This window comes from Parasteatoda tepidariorum, chromosome 4, assembly GCF_043381705.1.
Source record: "Parasteatoda tepidariorum isolate YZ-2023 chromosome 4, CAS_Ptep_4.0, whole genome shotgun sequence".
NCBI lineage: Eukaryota > Metazoa > Arthropoda > Arachnida > Araneae > Theridiidae > Parasteatoda > Parasteatoda tepidariorum.
The window spans coordinates 65,918,834-65,942,104 of NC_092207.1; the positions used below are offsets into that span (position 1 = coordinate 65,918,834).

A 23,271-nucleotide genomic window follows, 5' to 3' on the forward strand; every position below is an offset into this window, starting at 1 on the left:
GCCTACATAGATTGTATGTACATGCATATATAGGTTTTATGTACGTTTTGACGCATATTTTATATGCGTATGGGTTTTTTTTTTAATTTTTTTTTTACTCTTTTTATCTATTTACTTCATCTTTTCACTCTGGGTNTTTCAATGCCTGCAGTTAAGAAAAAAGAAATACAAAACATAAAAACATTTAAGGTGGTCATGCTCGAGGTACTAAAATGCGAACTTGCTTTTTTACAATATAGCTGTTAACTTGCTCTTGGGGCTGTTCTGATAATGATATCTTGTTATCAAAATTTCGGTACTCGATAACAATACAAGTTACAATTGCTTCCTGACATAGTATAAGTATTTATAATATCCAAGCATAGTATATATCCAAGCATAGTATTTATCGTTACGTTATTTATCAATCCGACCACTTTGAAAATCCAACCACTAGTAAGAGTACTTAAAATATAAGAAATCTGTTTCGGACGAAAATATAAGTTACCATACCCTTTTTGACTGCTACACGCATAATTTATCACGATATTATTGTTTACAGAAATTTATCGTCAATTTTAAACTACGCCCAGTTTACGACTACGACTAGCTAGTGCATTGCAATTTTGATTGTAGCTTGGTGTTGAATGACATTTCGAGTTTCAATCGTTTTCTAATCATTAAAAACAAAAATTTTCGAAATAGTAGTGCAAAACAAAATTTATTGCTAAATCAAAATTCTAAACAATTTTTGTGACTAACAAAAGGAATAAATTGCTTGACTTAAATGTAAGTTACAACTAATTCTCGAAAGTTGCAAACAGAAATTTCAGTTTGTTTTCCGATTATCAAATTTTCACTGGAGTTCTATGTCTGTTGACAGTATAAGTTTCAATGATTTCCTGATTCATCGCCATATAGAATTTATCGTCGCTTACTATTCTAACAGGTTTTTGGCGGGATAACGTCTTGTCTGTGTCTTGTGACAATATGAATTGTTTTCTGAACGCTAAGAGAAGATGTTATCGCCTATCAATCTTTCAACTATTTTTCAGCGTGCTAGACTACTTAAATTTTAACTAAATCTCTACACCTGGTGCCAATACAAGTAACGGCTTTATCCAATTTGGTTTGTAAGTGCCTACATAGATTGTATGTACATGCATATATAGGTTTTATGTACGTTTTGACGCATATTTTATATGCGTATGGGTTTTTTTTTTAATTTTTTTTTTACTCTTTTTATCTATTTACTTCATCTTTTCACTCTGGGTCTTTTCTTTTTATTACATTGAGATTTGAAAAAAAAAATATTAAAATTTTTTTCCTGATTAGAATTATTTTCTCTAAGTCAGACATTGTTTCATTAATGCTAATGTAAAACTTTTGGATAAATATACAGTGCGTAAAAATAAATAAATAAACGGGCCACCCTAAATAACTTTTGATCTAAAAATCGGATCCTCACGTTCCAGAACTCAATTGCGTATTTTGACATCTCACGAGCGCTTTTTAAGCGATTTGAAAAATTATTGCACACCTTTATGAAATTCGTTTATCCAATGATAATTTGTAAGAAAATAAATTTCAGTATATATTTATTATTATTTGTGATTTTATTTAATAATAGTAAAAGAGAATTTTAAATTTAAAGGCATACAGTTTTTTTATATTATCTTAAAGAATGTAATTTTACGTAGTAAAATACAAATAGGAGAATTCGGTTGAATAATACTGAAAAATCGTATTTTTATACAGTCGTATATTTATAATTCGATTTTTCAAGAACTAATCGACCGATTTCGCTCAAATTTCTAATTTTGTATTTCACTGGAACTTCTGAAAAAGTTACAAGATTTTTTTTATTTTAATATTATTCAGAAATATTTTTATATAATAATTATAATGATCACCCATCAAAATCAGCGAATTCATTTGCTTACGTAGTAGTTTAAACATTTTCCAGTTATGTGTTGCTAAGAAGAAAAAAACTTTAAATTATCGAATGCCCACTGATAACTTTATCTAAATAACTTTTAAAATGCGTATTTAATACACCATGCTGATAATAAAAGAGTTTTCTGAAAAACTCCCTCTTCAAAAGAAAAAAAAATTCATTCGGGGTTCAAATTACATACAAACACCAAATAATCACATGAAAAACACTCCACTGTTTTTTTTTTTTTTTTTTTTTTTTTTTTTTTNTTTTTTTTTTTTTTTTTCATGAAACTTATGTGATACGTTGAAGTTGAATAAATCAATAAGTAATAATAAAAGATTTGGTTTATCTATGTTATGGATAAAAAATGAGACAGATAATGTGTGAATAAGAGACGTATAAATAAGAAATACAAAAATAAAAAACAAATAAAACCGATACTAAATTAGAAAAAAGTAGCAATGAATGAATGAAAGAAAAACTTTGCCTTGTTAAAGAGTACATTTTTCGCGAGTAAATATTAATTACTCGCAAAAAATATTTAATTTTTTAAATGCGTGGAGAGAAAGAAAAAATATGAGGATAATTGGGCAGTGCGCTACAAAATCAAGGTTATCGACAGAAAATTTAGAATCGAGATTTTTATGTATTTGGCATATTCGTATGATAAACTGCAGTGTTCGTATGATAATATTAAAGCAAAAAATAATTCGAACAAAAATTTTTTTTTATTTAATTTCCTGAGTTTTATTCTACTTTAGCGTTGTAATAGAAGCAATATAGGGAGAAAGCAATGGAAAGAAAGCAGTTGTTATGCCGCTTTTCTCGAAATCGACCGGGAAGCATCACTTACATTGTTTTTTCAAATGCACGGCAGAATAAAAAACGGAGATGGGGCGGAGCCTCTTAACTGTTCCATTTTGAACTTTTTTTGCCTCATAACAAACCTCATAAGTAAGTTGATCTCCGAAAAAATACAACCGTACAGAAAGAAATACAACCGCTTCGATTGCGTAACAACGTTAGCGTAAGGAAAACCTCATCGCACTCTTTAAGAACACTTTTTTTAGAGCAAAAAAGTAGTTTTTAAGAGGAAAATACTTACGTTGTAGCTTTTAGTTCGGTTAACAACTTGGCTACGTCAAAAATGAAAGGTTGACTAGTTGTCCATTACTGTAGTCTGTCTGTGGAAAGAACTTCCCTCGCTATTCGTCAGGAGCAATGTCGGTGACTATGGCTTCAAAGTTTAACCATTTCAAATAAAGGGTTGTTTATTTGGGTCAATATATAAGTCCGGTTTTGGCTCTTGTAGTCGAGAAAAAGGGAATCAGAATAGAGAGAAGCTCCTTTTTTTAATGAGTTATTTCTTGTTTCCATAGTAGAAGACGGCTTTGGATTTTGTATAGACAACTTTAAACTATTCCTCATACTTTTTCTTTCTCCTTATTTTAACCATTTCCGATCGTATGTTTATTCTCAACTACCACAGTTCCGTGAGTCGCAACATTATAGTTCCCTTAACTTGATAGGCTTTGAAAGAGTATAAAATTCAAACAATATTTTTTTTTTTTAAACTCAAATTCTAATATCGTTTTTCTTTCTAAAAGTAGATTCATTAATATAGCAATATTAGAAAGCATTCCTTTACGCGGATATAATCCTGCGAGATGATAGGAGATTAAGTCCTTTCATTATTTTGTTTTCCGATTTGCAATAACTTTGCTTAAATAAAGTTTTTTTTAAATATTTTATTTAAAATATTTTCTTCTTCGCTTTTTGTTAATCTTTATTAGTTTCCATGTTTTCGCGATATTTTTAACTTATTTTAAGAGCTTTATATATTTGCAAGTTACGCGCAATAAATAAAACTTGTTAATTTTCCTATAATTTCTTCGTTTTTCTCTCTTTTCTTTTCGTCTTTGTTGCGCTATATATATATATATATATANAGAGATTTTTATATATATATATATATATATATATATATAAAATGAGCTTCCAATGGAACATAGGACGGCCCCTTTCAACCCCATAATTATGTTTATGCAAAATGAATTTCGAAATTCCCATAATCACGTTTCGCACAAATTTTATGCATGTAATCGGTTGATAACTAAAGAAAAACATCATCTCGTGACAGCAAAGATAAAAAAATTTAAACACTAGATTACATTTTTAATCAAAATGTTTGAAAAATATCGAAGAAGAAAAAACGAAACAAATACTTCCTTCTTAAATGACGATAGCGTGACGAAAAAAATATGTCAATTCCAAAAAAAAAAAGAAAGAAAAAAAAAGATATTGTAGTTCATTTTTCAAAACTATTAGGTATAAGTATTTTCATGAGCCTTGACAATGAAAGAACAACTTTTTCTAACTCATAAACCTTCTAGTAGAGCTTGATTAATCAGATATTTCTTAAAGATAAAACATTTGTTATTTGAGTGCAGAAAGTTTAACTTTACTATTTAGTGAAGCTAGAGCATTTTATTTGCATTTTATTTTATTTGAAGACGTTATAGAACATTTTATTTTATTTGCAGATTTTTTTTCGAGATAGCAACGAAATGAGGATTTTTACTGCTCGCAATACAACGCTGTAAATAATTTCTACCTGTGAATCCAATAAAAATGAACTTCAAAGCTGGCAATTTATTTTTAGCTCTTCTAAGTGCTTTTCTTGGGAGTGTAAAAGGACTACTTGTTTCTCAAATGAAAAATCTAGGTGCAATCGAAATCTTCGGTTTACGTAGCTTAGGTACTGTGTTTTATATGCTTCCGATCATCATTTACGGTAACTTTAAATTATGGCATGACTCTAAAAATAATCTAGTTCTTCTTTTTCGGTCCATTGTGGGGAACATAGCCGTTATCGGTTATTACTTCGGTTTCGTAAACTTACCGATGGCCGAAGCTTCTCTTCTATTTTATTCAACGCCATTGTTTACTGTGATCCTAGGACATATATTTTTAAAAGAAGCCTGTGGTATTAAACCGACTTTTTCCGTAGTCTTGTCCCTGACTGGTGTCTTCTTAGTGTGCCTGCCGTACTTTTCTTTCCAGTCTGATAGATATTCGGGCAATGTCCTGATTGGAATCACTGGATGTGTTATTGGAGCCATTGCCCAAGCTATTGCACTGGTCATCATCAGGACCATTACCCATATACCGCCAATTGTTGTCAGCTTTTGGTGGGCGTTTGTCGGAGTTCTGTTTGCTGGATGCTTTTGCTTAATAGTGCCACCGAAGATCTGGAGTTGTGGGTTAGAATCGACATTCGTCATCTTAATCGCCTTCATTGGATTTATCTGCGAACTTTGTTTGGTTGCTTCTTTGAAATCAACAGACGCTATAGTAGTTTCCATTACCTTGACAGTTGAGATAATGTTTGCATTTTTATTTCAGATATTTATAAATAAAGAAAGTGCGGGACCATTTACAATATTAGGTGGTTTAGCCATAGTATTGTCTGTTTTGCTACCTCCATTTGTGAGTTATTCGTGTTCGAAAAAAGCAGATTTTGAGTTGGAAATAATTCAAAAGGAAAATGGATTAGAAGGAATGTCTTAAGCAACTGGGTTCAACGAATATTTGTTTTAAAAGGCAAGTACTATTATATTGATGTATAGCTAGACGTATATTGTGGTTTATTTTATGTTTTATTTGTAGTATAAACATTTTTTAAACTTGTTTATATTATTTTTATTTATATATTTATTCCTACCTTGTTGCTTATCGTTTAATATTTGTCTGTATTAATGAATATGTTTGATAATTTATGTAAGGGAGGTAAATACAGGATGTTCTGTAATCACCGCCTTTAATATATATAATCTTAATCAAAAATGAAGTCAAAGAATATTCCCATAAGAAGGTGGATTCATGTTTAGGCGAGGATTAAGTGAACTCACTCTTGAAATCTGGCGAATAAATTGTGAGAAAATTAGGATTAAAAAGAGAAAGAAAAAAACAGTATGGTTGACTTTATGAAATTTGAATATGCTTCTGTTTTAATAATAGCCTCGGAGTCGTGATGGCTCAGGGTATAGAGTATTCTTCTCCGTATGAGGTGATCCAGGTTCGAATCCCAGCGGTAGCTAGTTTATACGAATTCACATCGACCATAGAGCGGACGTAAAATGTCCTCAATGGTAGACGGATCTTGGGTTAGGATCCCCTTGCAGTCGGGCTAACCATAGAACACTTTTGTGGTTTTTCTCTCCATGTCACGCAAATGTAGATTAGCTCCATCAAAAAGTCCTCCACGAAGGTTAGTTTGCTCCAATGCTTGATCCAGGAGTTTCCATGAGTTCTGGCTTGGGTTTAAAATTACAAGGCTACAGAGTTACAAGACTACATTGCTAGTTGTAAACTCTGAATTGGTTTGGTTGTTCAAAGCAAGAAAAAAATTAAATAATTATTACTTTTCAACTCTTTTCTGCCCCTCTCTCTGGAAGTCAAACAGTAGTGATTTTTAAGATTTCAGTAGCGTTTTTTTTTTCCATTTTAAAACATTTATTCTTAGCCCTTACGTTGAAAAATTATTATACTTCATTTTTGACAAGGATTCTAAAAATATATTGTATTAATATATATTAAGGGTAATCATCCCTGTATATTTACTTCAGATTGCGTTTCCTTAATAATGTGTTTTCTTCATGCTATTTTGTTTCTCAGAACTAAAAAGGAGAAAAATATGTAGTGGTAATTAATGGTAAACTATTGTAAATGGCAATGAAGATGCAAAGAGTTGTTATTTAATCTAAGTAGAAATGAAAAAAAAATTTCTTGATTGTTTTTAAAATAAAATTTTCCTTTTTACAAAAATTTTTGTTTTCATGTAAATTAAAGAAAACATTTAATAGGGATAGCTGCACTGTACTAAAATTCCGCACAAAATTATGGTTCAAGTACTGGCTCTTTGGGTACATCATCCGTAATATCAATTTTCCCCGTAAAATATTATACCGTAATTTATGCAATAATAATTATTCAATTAGAGTGATTCGCTGATTTTACGGTAATTATTACAGTAAAAGGTGGAGTATATCTGATTTTTTGTCCACATGTTCCGGTAAAAATTCAGGTTATAATTTCACGGTAGTGCTGAGTGCCTGTACGTTATACCGTAATTTTAGCCGGATTTCTTTACAATGTGGTTATAATGTGACCTGAGTGAACGTTCAATTAATTTTAGTACATACTTTAAAGCATGTATTTAGCAGATACTTAGTAGATATTTTTGTCAACAAGTTTACATTTTGGTTAATGAATGAAATTCTTCAAATCAATATTAAGGGATAATTTAAACAAAAATATGGCGTCAAACATTTAACGAAACAGAAACTTAGTATTTATATTTATTTCGCGAATAAATAGCATAAAAATTGAAAACAAAAGAAACAAAAAAAGAAACAGGAGAATTATAATTTTTTTCTGGAATCTCTTAAGTTAAAATTTATGACTTAAATTATGAAAACAAAGCCTCGCAATCAGCATGAAATAAAATCAGGCTAGATACCTCATTTATTTAAACTATACTCTAAATACCATATTTATTTTTTAAAAAAATTTTGATTATTTCAAAGAACTTATGAATTATTTTATTCTTTCAGTATCAATATGAAATCAGTAATCAGTAATAAACACTGAAATCAGTAATAAACATTGAATAAAAATAAATCCGTACTTGCATATTTATTTTTACAGTGGCTTAGAGATTCCTATTTCAGGTTGTAATTAAAAACTGTCTTCTTTCGTCATTAAGGGTGAATGGTTTGATGGTTTGTCCCATTTCATTCCGTAGGTCAAGCTATTTGAATAATTAGTTTATAAACCCGATTTCTTAGTTTAAAAAATATTGTTGGCGATTAAACAAAAATAAAAATAAAAATTTTATTCCCTAAATTTATTTTTTTTAGAAAATACAAGTTTCACTTTAAAGATCTTACTTGGTTGTTATTAATTATCTCTTATCGTTAATATAACAAGAATCGAACAGGGTACAATAGAAAATGAAATTCTGCATTGATATAACTTAGCAAATGTAGGGTAAACTAACCAGTGCTTGCCTTTTAAAAAATCATATTAATTTCGAAATTCGTAATTTTAGTTAAATGACAGTGTCAACATATTTGTTACTAATTGCAAATTATGTAAAAAAATTGTAGAGAACTTACATAATATTGTTTTAAAGTTTTGGAGGTTCAAATACCAAGTAGTAAGAAGACCAAGTGAAGGAACAGCTCTTACCAGTGAAGGAACACCCAGTAAAGGAACACTTAATTTTAGTTATTTTTTAATGCTCTTTATGAATTTATAAGCCATAAAAATATTTAAAAATAAGCCTATTCTTGAAATTATAACATACAAATACTTGGAAAATGTTAACTTTTTTTTATAATCATGAATTGAAAATTAAAGTGTCAACATATTAACACATACTGTTCATTCACTGGGAAATCTATGCCCAGTAAAGGAACATGCCTGTTCCCTCACTGGTTAGAAGTTGTTTTTCGTATTTTTAACATACTTTTGATGCGGAACATCACTAAAGGTACAAGAAAATTAAAGTTTATCTTTTATTTTCATTAACTTAGAAAAAAACCCAGTAAAGGAACACTTGTTCCTTCACTGGTTTTTCATCGTTTGGTGATCCAGTGAATAAACACCCCCTTATCTCAGTATTTTATTATGCTATGATGATTAAAAATAAATAAAACGTAACTTCAATAACTATATTTTGAATTCTCTTTTTCACAGTGCGAAAAATAAAACTATTACATGCAAATTATTCCACTTCAAACATATAAATACAAACCCTCACCTTATAATTTTTTCAAAGAAACAAGGTGTTGCAGAGATAATAACAAATTCAAAAATTTTTCCAGAGAAGTCTACTTGACCAGGTAATCCAAAACATTGCTAGATGACTTCCTATTGTTTAGCAGTAAGCTATTGTTACCAATCAATCTAAAGAAAAACTTTCAAATTCTTATTTTTAATTAATATATATGAAATGTTCCTTCACTGGTTGGTACAAAGACACTTAACTTTAAAAAAACATAAGGGCAGTATATACTGATTAATGTAAATAATCAATGACTATTAATCGTAACCATGATACTAATTACCCATATTCCATACATTGAAGTTTTCCCTATTCTTAATTTATAATAAGAAAAAAAGAGCAAAATAAATAAAATTTTCGTTTATCGTCTCAACTGAGAACAACTCAGTCGGGGCATCATCTTTACAGATTACATAAGAGGAAAAAGATGGTATCACGTATACTTTTCTTATTATATTTTCATATAATAAGAAATATATACGTTATAACGCATATTTAAATTTGAACGCTAGACTAGTATACACAAATTTGCAAATTATGCCTAAAGTTATTTTAAAAAATTTTTAAAAGAAAATTAATAATAACAATGATATAAACACCTTTAAATTAAGCATGGAGTTTTACAGGCTTCAGATTTCCTTATTCTGTTATTAAATAGTCATTACAGAAAAATGAAAGAAATTAAATAAAATCGAAAAAATAAATTTGAATACATAGATTATAGTATTTTATTTGTTATAGAGTAATTTAAATTTGTTTTTCTCATATGATTTCTTAACTCAGTAAGACCTACAAAAAAATTTGAAATTTTTCTTTACAATTCCCAATGACATCGAAAAAAAAAATACTGTTATATAATTCACAATAGAAACGAAGAACTTTCCTGTAAAATAACAAAACAAAATTAAAAAACAAATCATGCGTGAACGCAAACATAAATCCTCACGCTCCTATAATTTAAGCCCATTCAATCATAAATGATTGAGTTGGCATACAAAATAATCATTGTCACGACATTTAAAATTTTGACTTTAAAAGTCAAAGTCAAATACACAGTTATATGATGGCCGTTCTAGTTAAGGTGGAAAAATACAAACAATGAACTTAAACTTTAATACTTTTCTACAAGTTAAGGCAAATAATCAATTCCACAGCTGAGCTATCAAATTGTTCTCTTAGAACTTTACTAAACGAACAGTTTACACAATTGAAGTTTATGGATAAATGATTATAGTGTGTTAGTTTGGAAAAAATATATATAAAGAGCAGCTACATTGCTTAAAATAGATTGCCATTTTTATATTTGAAATGCGCATTATTTTTCACTTGAATGCTTTTAACATTCAAGCGATGATTTGTAATTAAGAGTCCACCATGTTATGTTGAATTTAAATAGTCATATTACATTACTGGTAATTTTGTAGTATTAACCTGCGAACTATAAATATTTACCAACTCAAGAGCTTAAAAAAAAATATATAGGAATAAGTTTTAACTTGAATAATTTAATTTTTTGTTGCGAAGGAAATTTTTGGAAAAGAAATCAGATTGTCATATTAATGCCTAAATCAGATGCCATTACTTTTTATGTCAATATTTTTCATTCATCATCATCATCAGATGTCATTATTGTTTTAGAAATCAGATGACGTAATTTTTTATGAAATGACTGTCAAATAATTTTTTGTATTGATTGAAAAAGTGTCAATTTTTTAACATTTGAAGCTTTTGGTTTCAAAACTTCACTGTAAAAAATTTCGGATTAAATTACGGCAAAGAGTACCAGCACTCAGGGTGTCGGTACTTTTACCGTAAAATCCATATTTGCCGGAACATGCTGAGCAAAAATCTGGTATACACCGTAATTTTTACAGTGAAAATTGCGTTATAATATTTTATTTTTGAAATGGATTATACGGTTGGTGCATTCAATATGCCGGTTACTTATACCGTAATCAGCAATTTTATGAACCGTAATCCGTAATTTTATCCGGAATTTTTTACTGTATAATTTCGTTAACTGTAATATTTTATGTTTAATGCCAGAAAATGAAAGTGCTTCTTTTTTATTGCAGATTCCCCCATTCCATGGTCCATTTAAAGTCTATACCAAGTTTCATCCGCATTGGTGTACGAAGACGGATTTATATGTTGTTCTAGACAGGATAGTTTTAATTATAACTACCCTAAATTATTTACTTTCATTTTAATCTACCAAATTTAAATCCAGCACCAATTTATTTATTTATTTCTTAAATAAGTAATTTGATTAAACATATTTTTTTTTTACTTCTGAAAGATGCTTTTCTTATTTCCCCTGGTGTTACCAATTTTCCATTGTATTTTTTCAATTATTTATTTTAGAATTCGGACATGCTACTATAATATAAGTCAAATTAATGATAATATTTGCTCATAAGGGAATTTTATCCGTTAAGAAAAATAGATAACCAGAACAATAGGAACAGATCATTAGCATTGTGTTTTATCAATGAGAGTTATCATTGAATTCAGAAATTATTGAACTCAGCAAAATTCTTGTCTTTTAACTAACACTATCGGGTTTAAGTTCAAAAAAAAATTATGTCATTTTATCATTTTACTCATTGTTTTTTCTTTGTAATGTTACTCAATTATTATTTCATTTAAAAGAAAGCCATTATTTATTGTTACGCTCTTAAACCTATTACTTGCTAATGTTGCGTTTTCATAACAGTAAGAACTTTTAAAAAGTACTTTGAAAAAAGTGATTGGAAATTAGCAAGTTGATAATTTCTAATGTTGACTACTGCTTTAGATTTAAAAAACATTGTAATTCAGATTTAAATTTTACTACTTATACAATTAATATTTGTTGGGGTGCATTATTGTCTTTTATTCCTTAAAAAAATTTGAAAAATGAAATATTTAATTAAAAGTTTTTATTTTCTGTGAAAAAGTACTGGAGAGAGTTTTTTGTTTGCTTGTGAACCAAAAAAACTCTTGTATGATCCATATAATTTTATATCAGATATAATTATTATGATTTGTATAACCGATATTTTTCCATCTAGTACTCATACAGTGAATTGAAAGCAGCTAGATCTATAAGATAGATATACACTGTAAAAATTCTGGATCAAGTTACGGTAAAAAAAGCAGGCTCTCAGAATGCTTTACATTGACGTTACATTTTTCCGTAAAATCCATTGTCACCGAAATAAGTTAAGGAACAAATTATGATATTCCATAATTTTCACAGTAATAAGTACAGAAAAATCACTAGATGACTATAATTAAAGAAATATTACAGTAAAAATTACTGCATAATATAATATGGTTAAATGTGCTTTACGGGTGATGTCCCTAAAGTGTTGGTACTTTAAACCGTCATTTGAACCAGAATTTTTTATTTTACCAGGTTCTTACTTTGCGCATTATGTTGTTATTTTAATAATTATATATCTTGTAATTTTAAATTCCACTAGCTTTGATGTTTGTGGCGGTGAACTGAAAAATATTATATAACTATTTTCTATAGAATTTTTTTCCGCTTTAGAATTTTAGATGAACACGATAGTTAGCATGCTAAATAACAATTTTGTGAAGTTGTGAGAATCGGTTTTAAAACTTATGTTGCTAAGTCGAAACAGCACGAAACTGTTTGAATAATAACTGTTGAAGATCGACCCAATTGCTTTTTCAGAACTTTCATTGCTCACTTATAAATTATCCACGATCAAACGAAGTCATTATTAGTAACAAGCCATTGTCTATTATGTAAAGAATAGAATAAGGGAACCACCATCTAAAAAAATAGATGGAATATTAGAATTATATAAGAAAGTTTCAGTTGACAATAAAACATGAATAGTTTTTTTTTTAACTAAATAGGCAAAATGAAGTTTTTTTTTTTAAATTTGGCGTTTACTTCTTTCTTCAAATTCCTGATTAAGTTGAAGCGCTGGCCTTACACAGAGAAAAAAAATTCTGAAAATTACCGAGCTTTTTGGCGTTTCCAATGAGCCAGAAAAGCGATGAATTTAACCATATTCTTTTAGTTTTGACCATACTTTTATTTTCAGTCTAAAACACCATAACTAGCATCAAACTAAAATCTCTTATAATTTTCACTTAATACGGTCAAACAACCATAATTTTATCGCCTCAAGTAGGCCCACCTAATGAAGCTACTTAGTTTCTCGCAGCTGGGTACATATTATAGACGAGCAGGCAAATATGTCAATCTCATGATCGACAGAACGGGGGTTCAAATCCCAGCGTTGACACCACAATATTTCCTCCATTCCTTTCAACACATGAAGAATTTATAGTGTACTGCACACCAAAATTTGTGACCATGGGCTATTAGAATATGATACTCTCATTCACGCATAGATGTCAACAACACCATAAGGCTGCTTTAAGCAAAAAATGTCTAGTATTTCCCATCTTTTACGATAGGTGAAACAACCAGGTAAACTAATTAAACCACATTTATTGCTATTTTCCTACAAAGCTTGTTTCAAATGGTAAAAAAAAACTTCATAGTTTTACAATCATGGTTTTTTTTTAACCATTTTAAACGGTTTTAAAACCGTGAAGGTAAAAAACGTTCTTTGTCATAAGCTTTACAGTTTATTGGATAGACAGATTGCTTCCGGTTATTTTAGATTGGAAATTGTAACAGTTCAGGATTGTAAGCCATAACAGTTGTTTATTCAAAAATAAAATTTATTATTACAATAATATATAATATTATTCTTTATGTTTAAAAAGTCTAAATAAATATTTTTGCAAACGAAAATTTGATTTTTTTTTTCTGTCTCGAAACAGCTATTCGAAAAGAAAGATAAGAGTCGATGTACGTGCAAGATTTCAACTTTGTGGCTCTTATTTGCAATGTGGATAAAAAATAAGAAAATGCAATCCCGCACCACTTTTGGCTTTGCGGGATTTTGGGACTCATGAAATTGACAAGTCACAGTCGAGCAATCCATTGAAGCTTAAAACTAATGTAAAATAATAATTCTGACAACGGAGAGAAATATGAAAGAACAAAGAACTTGTAAGCAACATTGACATTCAATCTTTTATGAAGATAATACTAAGAGAATCGTGAAAATTATTGTTTTAAAACGCACTGCCATTGCAATTTTTTATTTAATGTTAAAAATTAGAGCGTAAGAAATAAAGACTCCAATCAGTAGTCTAGATTGAATTTTATTAACGATAACACTCGATGAAATGGCTCTTTCTGACTAGTCCACTGTTTGTTGATTCAATATCCATCCACACATCTTCGAATACTCTACCATGTGATCCACCTCCTTCAAAGAGATTAATTTCTTTTTCGATTGAATCAATTTCTTGTTTATCATAGTTTTTCCATGTACTAAGGATACCATACAGTTTTGTACAGCTAACTTTTGCTCATTTATTGAGAACTCTGGTTTATCATCTTCAATCACTCGTTTTCAAGTGTCCCTGTTTTCACTTCTATTCTCATCCTTATTGACGATATACCTTTGACAATATCTGTTTTTGTTTTTCTTGTTTTAAAAAAACATATTCTCCTTCACTTAATTGCACTGCTAAAATTTAAAAACGAAAACAACTCTTGGAATTCGCTCTCATATCATTGGACTGTTCGCGATTATGCAGAAGCTGCAAAACACTGCTCGTATCCGTTCTCTTCTGTTGAATGAGAGTTTCAAGTAAACATTTCAAACATTCACTTAAATCTTCATTCTGACTTACAATTTTGCTTCACAGAAAATTCCTTATCACATTAGCTGTTAACAAATTACTGTCGCGTTGGCAAACACATTCAACAGCTATTTTAACTATCTGCAGAACATTTACAAGCACAGGAACTTGATCGAATTTCACCTCAGAAACAGTTAGTGCCGGCTTGATATCGAAGCTTTTTGTATGCAGTCTTTTAATTTAAAGCTGTTTCTCAAAGGCTTCGTCGTAATATGTAATGATGCTTTTTTGCGAATAATATGCTATTCTCATAACTACTGTGAGTTTGCAATTGTTACTCATGATTGTACAGTCCAGTTTAGCCTATTAAAAGCCAGTGATGTCTATGCTTATTTTGAATCCTTATAAATGGGACAAAACGTAAATATGGAGAAAAGCCACAGTTTTGTGAAAATGAAAAGCGTTTGTGGTCTAAGTTTTTAATATTTGAAAACTCACTCTTATGCTGCATAACCTGGGCTCATGAAAATTAGCAAAAATTAAGACTACGTTAATGATTTTGATAATTTTCATCCAGGTGGGTAAATGTTGCCAAATTGGCGATATTTAAAAAAGTTTAATAACTTTTAAAATATTGAAATTATTTGTCTGTTCTGAATCCCAGATAATTCTTCATGCCAAGATTATATACCTAGTTTGAAATCATAGTATTGCTTCAAGTGTAAGGCACTCAAACTATGACTTTTTTATCTTCCTTGGTGGCAGAGCTTCGAAACACAGCGTTTTTAGGAATCATATGAGTCTATTAAAAAAACTGTTCCATCTTGTGTAATAATATAAAATCAATGATAGTCCTTTTTTTAAACTTTTCTTTTGTGCAATTTTGCAGTGCTTAATTTTTTAAAGGGTTGTTTTGTAATATCGCCTGTTTTTAATATGTTTGTTTGCTTGATTTGTTTTTTGATTTGTGAATCAATATTGAGCAAGAACTCAAGAATCAATCTTCTTTTGTTACTAACAAGTCGCACTTGATAATGTGTCTTTGTAGATAAGAGATGTGTGTGGGGGGGGTAGAGAAGGGATAGTTGCGTGATCCAGATATCAGAGATAAACCTTCAACATTTTAAAAGATAAGATTTTTTTTTTTTTTCAAATTTCTGAATTTTGATCCTCTGGGATTGAAGTCCCATTCCCGCACGACTAGTCCCGCAAACATCTGTGCGGAATCCCGCCTGATCCCGATTGGGATCGATTATGCCTTCCCTAATCAAAATCCAAATTTAAATATAATTTTGTTTGATTTTGCATTTTATTTATTTATTGCAGAGACCAAGTTCTGAAGTTTTTTTTAAAAAAAATATTGTTTATTTATTTATATATTTATTTTTCCTAATTTTTTTAATGTGCGCGTGATGGGGTAATGTAAAGAATATACCCCAAAGGCTCTTTCAATCACTTAAAACAAAGTTAAGTGTTTAAATACTGTGATTAAATGTACTAAACATTCTTATTTTCAACATTGAGTTTCACTTTTTAGTTATTTATTTTTTTAATATATCAATTTTAGCCCAAGTCTTTAATTTTACTTTATATATAGAGAGAGTTGTTAGATACATAGAAACAAAGTCTGTCGAAGAAAAAAAAAGGAACTTGAATTAAATTTTATCAACTACTGCTATCTAAAATAGATTTAGCAATAAATTCGACTAGATTTTTCTCTTATATTTGAGAGCAAATAAATGAAATATAACTAGGACATCTTAGACACAATCTATAATTTCATACTTATTTTCGATTCATTCTTTTACTGCCTAAAACAAGTGACTACATTCGCATTGTTCTTTTATTCGTGATTTTACTTATTTTATATTTTATTCTGTTTATTGAACATAAAAAGCATTATTTTTGTGTTCCAACCAAAGATAATACGTTATTATGCTTCTATGCTGTGTTATATTATTACAAGAGATATTATTATAAAAAAGTAACTGTGTAATAAGTGAAATCTTCTTTGAGATCTCTTGAAAATGTTACATTAAATAGAAATGCAACTGAGCTTTAAATATTTTAAGTAGAACTTGAAATCCGATTAAAAGCACATGGAAAATGGGATTTTTTTTCCTCGTGTTACTACTACCACTACATTTTTTTTTTAAACAATTCTGTATTTTAATTTGTTTTCTTATTTTGTTATGTAAAATACGTTTTCTTTAAAATTAATAGTATTTCGTTGAATTATAAAGAAATTTCCTTAACTTCTTTCGCCACATTTTGATTTTAAATTGCTCTTGCATCCGAAATTTTGACGTGTTCACGGAGCCTGCGCACCTCTATTCCACAAAATTTAAATTTTTTCAATAGTGCTTAATCTTTCGAGAATACTAATAAAAAGATTTAAAAAAAATATGCTCTTTTATATTTATCAGTAAATTAGAATTAAAGTGTTAAAATATATCATTGTCACAAAAAATGTCACATTCGATGGCTTTTCGATGGAAATTGTCTTTTACCTCCATAAGTAAATTTAAATTTTTAACAATGTAAGTAAGCAACGAAAAAAAGATTTTTTAGCAGTTGAAACTTTGTGGCTTAATCTAGGTTAGCCCGAACTCACTTCTTCTATGCTTTTATTTTAAAGTAGTTATCTAGATAAAAATAGAATTTGCGATGAAAACTTTCTCCCGTGGTGTGGCGTCCTCTTCAATAACACATTTAGTTTTTGATGAACACACCTCTAATTTTAGTAGTTTATCTGGCTTCATGGGCTAACTACGATAGAGGGAAAAAAATTGAAGATAGCAATGGCACGGCTGATAGCACAACCACGTTGATTTTGAGTTGTTTTCGCGTTTTCTTTATGTTCATTCGAAGATTTTTACACAAAAGTTCGAAAAAATCAATTGCTGCTTAAAAATCGAAAATATTATTACACAAAAACACCGAATCAAAAATAATAATGATAAATATTTCTTTAGGTTTTAAATAAGAGTAATTGTATTTTTATTGACCGATTCTAATTATATAAAGCTACTTCCTATTTTTGTTATTTGTTTATTTATTTTCTTAACGTTCGAAATTCTTTATAATCTACGTAAAATATTTTCTTTTTTTAAAATGAAACTATTTTAAGACAAATTTGTGCCTCAATCTTTTCCAAAAATCTAGCGAAATTTTATCGAAATACTGAATACTATGTCAGATTGGGAGGAATATTTTAATGCTTGGACTGGATAGTTTGAAATGGATTTGAATTTAAGCTCCTCATTTTCCGAAAACTCTAATCAAGGTTTCATAATTAAGAATATTTTAATGTTACATTCAAGTTAAAAAAATTTGAAGGCAAGTACTCCAACATTCCTCCCCCCCTGGGATGCTCAATCAAATAAGAGAAAACTAAAATCAGTGTTATTAAGATTTTTCGTACACGTTATCTTACGTCTGATGATGAGTTGGACATCCTGCTTATTTTAAATTTGGAATTCGTTTTGCAATAATTAAGTAATTTGTATTTATGGTTTTTCGGATTTTTCGTTGTAAATGAAGAACTAATCAGAGTAAAAGTTATAATTTTTTGAAGCAACCAACTTTAATGACTGACAACTTTAAATTTTTAAAAACTTAGCTTTCTGGTTTCCANATATACATATATATATATATATATATATATATAACATAATAAATACATAAAAACACGAAGAAAGTTAAGAAAAACAATAAGTTTCATTTATTGCGCATAAGCTGCAAGTAAATAGAACTGGACAATTCCATATGTGACGGAATGACATTTTGACTTGAAAAATAACATTTCATTTAAGTTTCTATGCATCTAATTTCAAGTGAACATTGCTTTTTCTCATGCATATCATTATTATTGGCATAATGCAATTCATAAACTAAAAAAAAAGGATTTTCTATCTTTTTTATTTTTAATTTTACGATCTTTTTATTTGTGTGACGGAATGACATTTTGGCAACCAAGCTTTTGGCATGCTGCTTAAAACTGGTAGTTTCTGTGAATTTTGCAGCTATTATTTTTCTGAACTGTTTTTTACTTTTAGTATAATGTGTGAGCAATGTAAAATCTGAATTTGGAAAATTAACCTCAGGTTGGCTAGCAGTTATTAGCATCTATTTGCTGTGACGGGATGACCGTGACAGAGTGACAAAAAGTTTAGTGGAAGAAATTTTTCATTTAAAAAATGTTTTATTAATATGTAAATGATAAAAAGAATGTAACAGATAAACAGGATTAATGTGTATGTCACCGATANAAATGTCACATTCGATGGCTTTTCGATGGAAATTGTCTTTTACCTCCATAAGTAAATTTAAATTTTTAACAATGTAAGTAAGCAACGAAAAAAAGATTTTTTAGCAGTTGAAACTTTGTGGCTTAATCTAGGTTAGCCCGAACTCACTTCTTCTATGCTTTTATTTTAAAGTAGTTATCTAGATAAAAATAGAATTTGCGATGAAAACTTTCTCCCGTGGTGTGGCGTCCTCTTCAATAACACATTTAGTTTTTGATGAACACACCTCTAATTTTAGTAGTTTATCTGGCTTCATGGGCTAACTACGATAGAGGGGAAAAAATTGAAAATTGCAATGTCACGGCTGATGGCACAACCACGTCCGCTTGAAAATTCTCTCCTTGAATTTGAATTGTTTTCGCGTTTTCTTTATGTTCATGTCCCGCAGTGGACTGATCGTTAAGACACGATTCCCTGCAGATCACCGAAGTCAAGCATCACTGGCTGCGGTCAGTGTGCGGGTGGGTGACCACTTGGATCAGTCTACGTAGGGACCGAGGGTGTGCGGTATTGGTCCCCGTTAAACTGTTCTACCGTAAAGTGCTCGACTTCGCGTGCAGGTCGTCGGGCTACCGAAGCTGGGGTGCCATCCCCTCTGCAGAGGATCAAAATTGTGATGGCATGTCTTCGGATTATCCTTTGACTTTTTTTTTTTTCAAAATCAATTTTTCTGAAAAGTTTATGCAGCTATTTGTGACTTTATAATCAGCGAAACTAATATGCCAATTTAATGCCGTTTCCCTATTTCATTTATAGATTAAATATGTAAGCATTTAAAATATTTATAAGATATTAAAAAAAACTTATTATCTATAGTTTACTTCTCTAGTTAATTTTTAAAGTATAAGTAATGCTGCCTCTTATCAAATATACTAGCAAATAAAATGTTCAAATATAAATTAAGTTATAATGATATCATTTTAAACACAAAAATAAATAGTTTTTTTTTTGAAAAAAAAAAAGATTACATTTTTAAAAAATGCAAAAGTTAAAAAAGTTTTGAATTGTTAGCATTTTAAATAAAAATCCGTTCAGACGCATTTTTATTTTCACAATTTTTCAAAAGTTGAATATTTTTTTCTTAGCTTCTTTTCTTTCTCCTCTGTTTTTTTCTTCCGTTTATTCATTATTTATTTCTTCTTCTTTTAGATTTCGGAGGAGTTTTTTTTTTTTTTTTTTNNTTTTTTTTTTTTTTTTTTTACTTATTTTGTCGATACTACAAAAGAAGTAGAAGCCATCCCACCCTAGCTTAAAATGCTTATACCAACCCCCTCTGTTTTTTATTGATGATGTTTTTGTGAGTATTTTGAATTATGGAACATGGAATAGTTAATTTATATATAATATTTTAATTTATATGTAATCTATTAATTAATAGGTAATCTATTAATTTTAAACTAAAATTCTAAAAATTAAATTCCAAGTTAATTCTGAATGCCGATTAATTTGCAAAACTAAATAAAAAGATATCAGTGTTTATAAAAATTTTAAATTTTATTTTTTAATATCAGGGCTTAAACTTTTTATTAAATTTTTGAAATTTAATAAAAGATAAAAAGTTGTATTGTTGTTTGTATTGAGTTAATTACTTAAAAATTAATTGTATTGCTGTTGTTCTAGAAAAAAATTTACTATAGAATTTCGTCGAAATTATTAAGAATCACTCAAAATTGTTTCTATTTCTTATTCTTATATTCGTTTTTCCGATATTCATATTAATGCATAATATAAAAAAATAATAAAAAGGCTTAAATCATCAGTAAAAGGTATTTTAAGAAATAAATAATTTATATTTCAGTTTTGACTTTGAAATAAACTTCTGGCATAAAATAAAATAGCTTTTTCTTCCTTGGTTCAACATAATGTTTGAAATTAAAGTAATTTATTTTCCTAAAATAAATTATTAATACTATTCTTACTTCGCATAAATTAATTTTAGATCCTAATGAATGTATTAATTTCACCACACATAATATATTATCTTCAGGATCAATTAATTTAACTTTTAACAATCTTCACTAGATGGCAACACGATGCCCTTTCTACGTTTCAGGTTTTTATTTGTAGAATTAGTTTCAAGCGGCTTGCTCGCATATTACTAGTATGAATGTACCTTTAACATTGCATTTTTGGCCACCGCGTTCTATTGTTTCTAGAATTTCATAGAATAAACTGTAGCTGTAACTACTGTTTATTTACTACAAAAAATCTCACTCGCTTTCCTTGTTTCATGTAAACTTTTATTAGTCAGCTATTCTCCAAAGCAATTTCGATAATTGAAATTAATCAGTTAAGTAGAAATTAGTCCGAAGTAAACGGTAGCGATGGCGGAAGACGAAATGATGAAAGCACAGCTGGCTAAACCTGGAGGTGATACCATATTTGGTAAAATTATTCGTGGTGAGATTCCGTGTAAGTTTGTATATGAAGATGACAAATGCGTTGCTTTTAACGACATCAATGCTCAAGCTCCTGTTCATATACTTGTAGTTCCACGTAAGCCTATTATCCAGCTAAGTGCCGCAGAAGAAGAGGATGAGTCTCTCATTGGTCATTTGTTGCTTGTAGCTAAAAAGGTAGCTAAGGAACAGGGTCTGGCTAACGGTTTCCGAATTGTAATTAATGATGGACGGGATGGTGGACAAAGTGTATATCATCTCCATGTTCATATTTTAGGTGGTCGCCCTTTACTTTGGCCACCTGGCTAAAATAAACATTACACTTCTCAAATATAACTAAAATAAACATTATTACTACTTTTCCCACTGTTAATTAATACTGTCGAATTTGAAATATGAAGTCTTCAAATAAAAGCGCAATTTTCTGAATTCTTGTGTTTTTTTCTGATATATTTATTTTTTGTTGCTATGCCACATAAATTTCTATTTCCTTATTGTGTTTATTTAATTTTATGACTTTTTAAATTAAATGTTTATTAAATGAAAGTGTCCTTGATTATAATCACACATATTTAAACTTTCTCCTTCCCTTTGTCATATTTCATCATCCTTATACATCTTTTGTCCCAGTTTCGAAACGAAGCACTGCAATTTAAATTATATTAAAAAATTAATTTTTAAGGTTTATTTGTGTTGTAATAATTTTAAATATAACAATATTTATAATTACTCATGTTTATATATATATTGAGGAAAATATTTAAGATAACAATTTTTAGTCTGCTGGTTTTAAATCTAAATATGTAAATTTACAATTCAAATTTGTTATGCTGGGCTGATTGTGCTCCGGAAAAAATCCGGATTTTTCGCTAACAGTGATCCGGAGATCAAATTTTCAAAGGTGGAACTTAAAAACACAGTATATTTGATTTGTTTGTAAGGGAGAGCCTGAGAGATATTTTATAAGCTTATATTCATGATTAATATTAATTTTTTATCAGTAAATAGTTGTTATAATCATAAACTCAAAAAAGAAATTTTAATTACTTCTCTGGATCATCATAGGTATGGGTAAAATTTTAAATATATTTTAAGTAAACTAAGAAATATTGAGAAAAACGAAGAAAAAAAAACTTGTTTAAATTTTTACTAATTTTTCAATGCAAACTGTTTTTGTTTTTTTTTCAACTCTAGAAATTTTCTTGAATTTTGACTTTGGCTCACAATCACTCCTGTCAATGTTTCATGTCTTTTCCATCTGCTCCTTCAATGAAATCTTTTATAAATAAGATTTTTAGGATATTCCTTAGACAGATATAGTATAACAGCTGTACTGTGCCATTCAAAAATTATGCAGCATATAAAATATTATAAATTCAAGGGAAAGAAAGGTAAATTCTTGCAGAAGGAGTTTTCCTTTGGGAAGTAAAAAAAGTTTGTTTTTCTTTCCTGCAGAAATTTTCTAAAGATTTTTTTTCTTCAGAATTAGTAGGTCAAAAGATTTTTTTTTTTGCACATCGGATTGGACAAAAATTGCTTGTGATTTTTCTGTTCTCATTTGAGAATAATGAAGTAAAGAGCGTTGGTTTTCTTTTCTGCTGAAGTTTTGCTCTATTTTTTATGCAATTACTATTACTGATTTCCACATAGCTTTAATAATCAAATATTTTTTAAACTGTATAATGTATTACAACTGAATTTCAAAATGGAAACACATTTAGTAATCCCTTTTTGAAGAGTTTGAGTGAATTTGTTGTCGATCTTTTCCTTCGGTAGTTACTGCTACGAATTTCATGTTTTTTTTTTTAAATGTGATGATGATTTGCAAAAGATGAAAAAAATAATTATAGTCTTTCCCCCCTTGAAAATGCAAGAATTTCGACATAATATTAGAATAAAAAAATATTACATATTCAATTAAAAAAAAGTTTTTTTTTGTTTTGAAGTTGACGCTTCTGTTAATTTAAATTAGTAACATGTGTATTTGTAATTTTTAAAAGTATCTTGCAGAAAGATATTGCAGTATTAGAGAGGTATGTCGCAGAAAGCCTGATAAAATTCTGCCACGGGGAAATAACACGTATATTATTTTCTTATTAGTTTAAA

General features: G+C 29.0%; 2 protein-coding genes across 2 annotated transcripts; both read left to right on the forward strand.

Annotated features, from left to right (window-relative positions):
* Nucleotides 1-4,409: 4,409 nt before the first annotated feature.
* LOC107453591 (solute carrier family 35 member G1) lies at nucleotides 4,410-11,546 on the forward strand. The gene is made up of 2 exons (XM_016070468.3): nucleotides 4,410-5,521; nucleotides 10,844-11,546. The coding sequence occupies exon 1, from the start codon at nucleotides 4,550-4,552 to the stop codon at nucleotides 5,486-5,488; it is 939 nt and encodes a 312-aa protein (XP_015925954.2). The 5' UTR covers nucleotides 4,410-4,549; the 3' UTR covers nucleotides 5,489-5,521; nucleotides 10,844-11,546.
* Nucleotides 11,547-20,847: 9,301 nt separating this feature from the next.
* On the forward strand, nucleotides 20,848-21,594 carry LOC107453594 (histidine triad nucleotide binding protein 1). The gene has a single exon (XM_016070471.3). The coding sequence runs from the start codon at nucleotides 21,091-21,093 to the stop codon at nucleotides 21,472-21,474; it is 384 nt and encodes a 127-aa protein (XP_015925957.1). The 5' UTR covers nucleotides 20,848-21,090; the 3' UTR covers nucleotides 21,475-21,594.
* The last annotated feature ends 1,677 nt before the right edge of the window (nucleotides 21,595-23,271 follow it).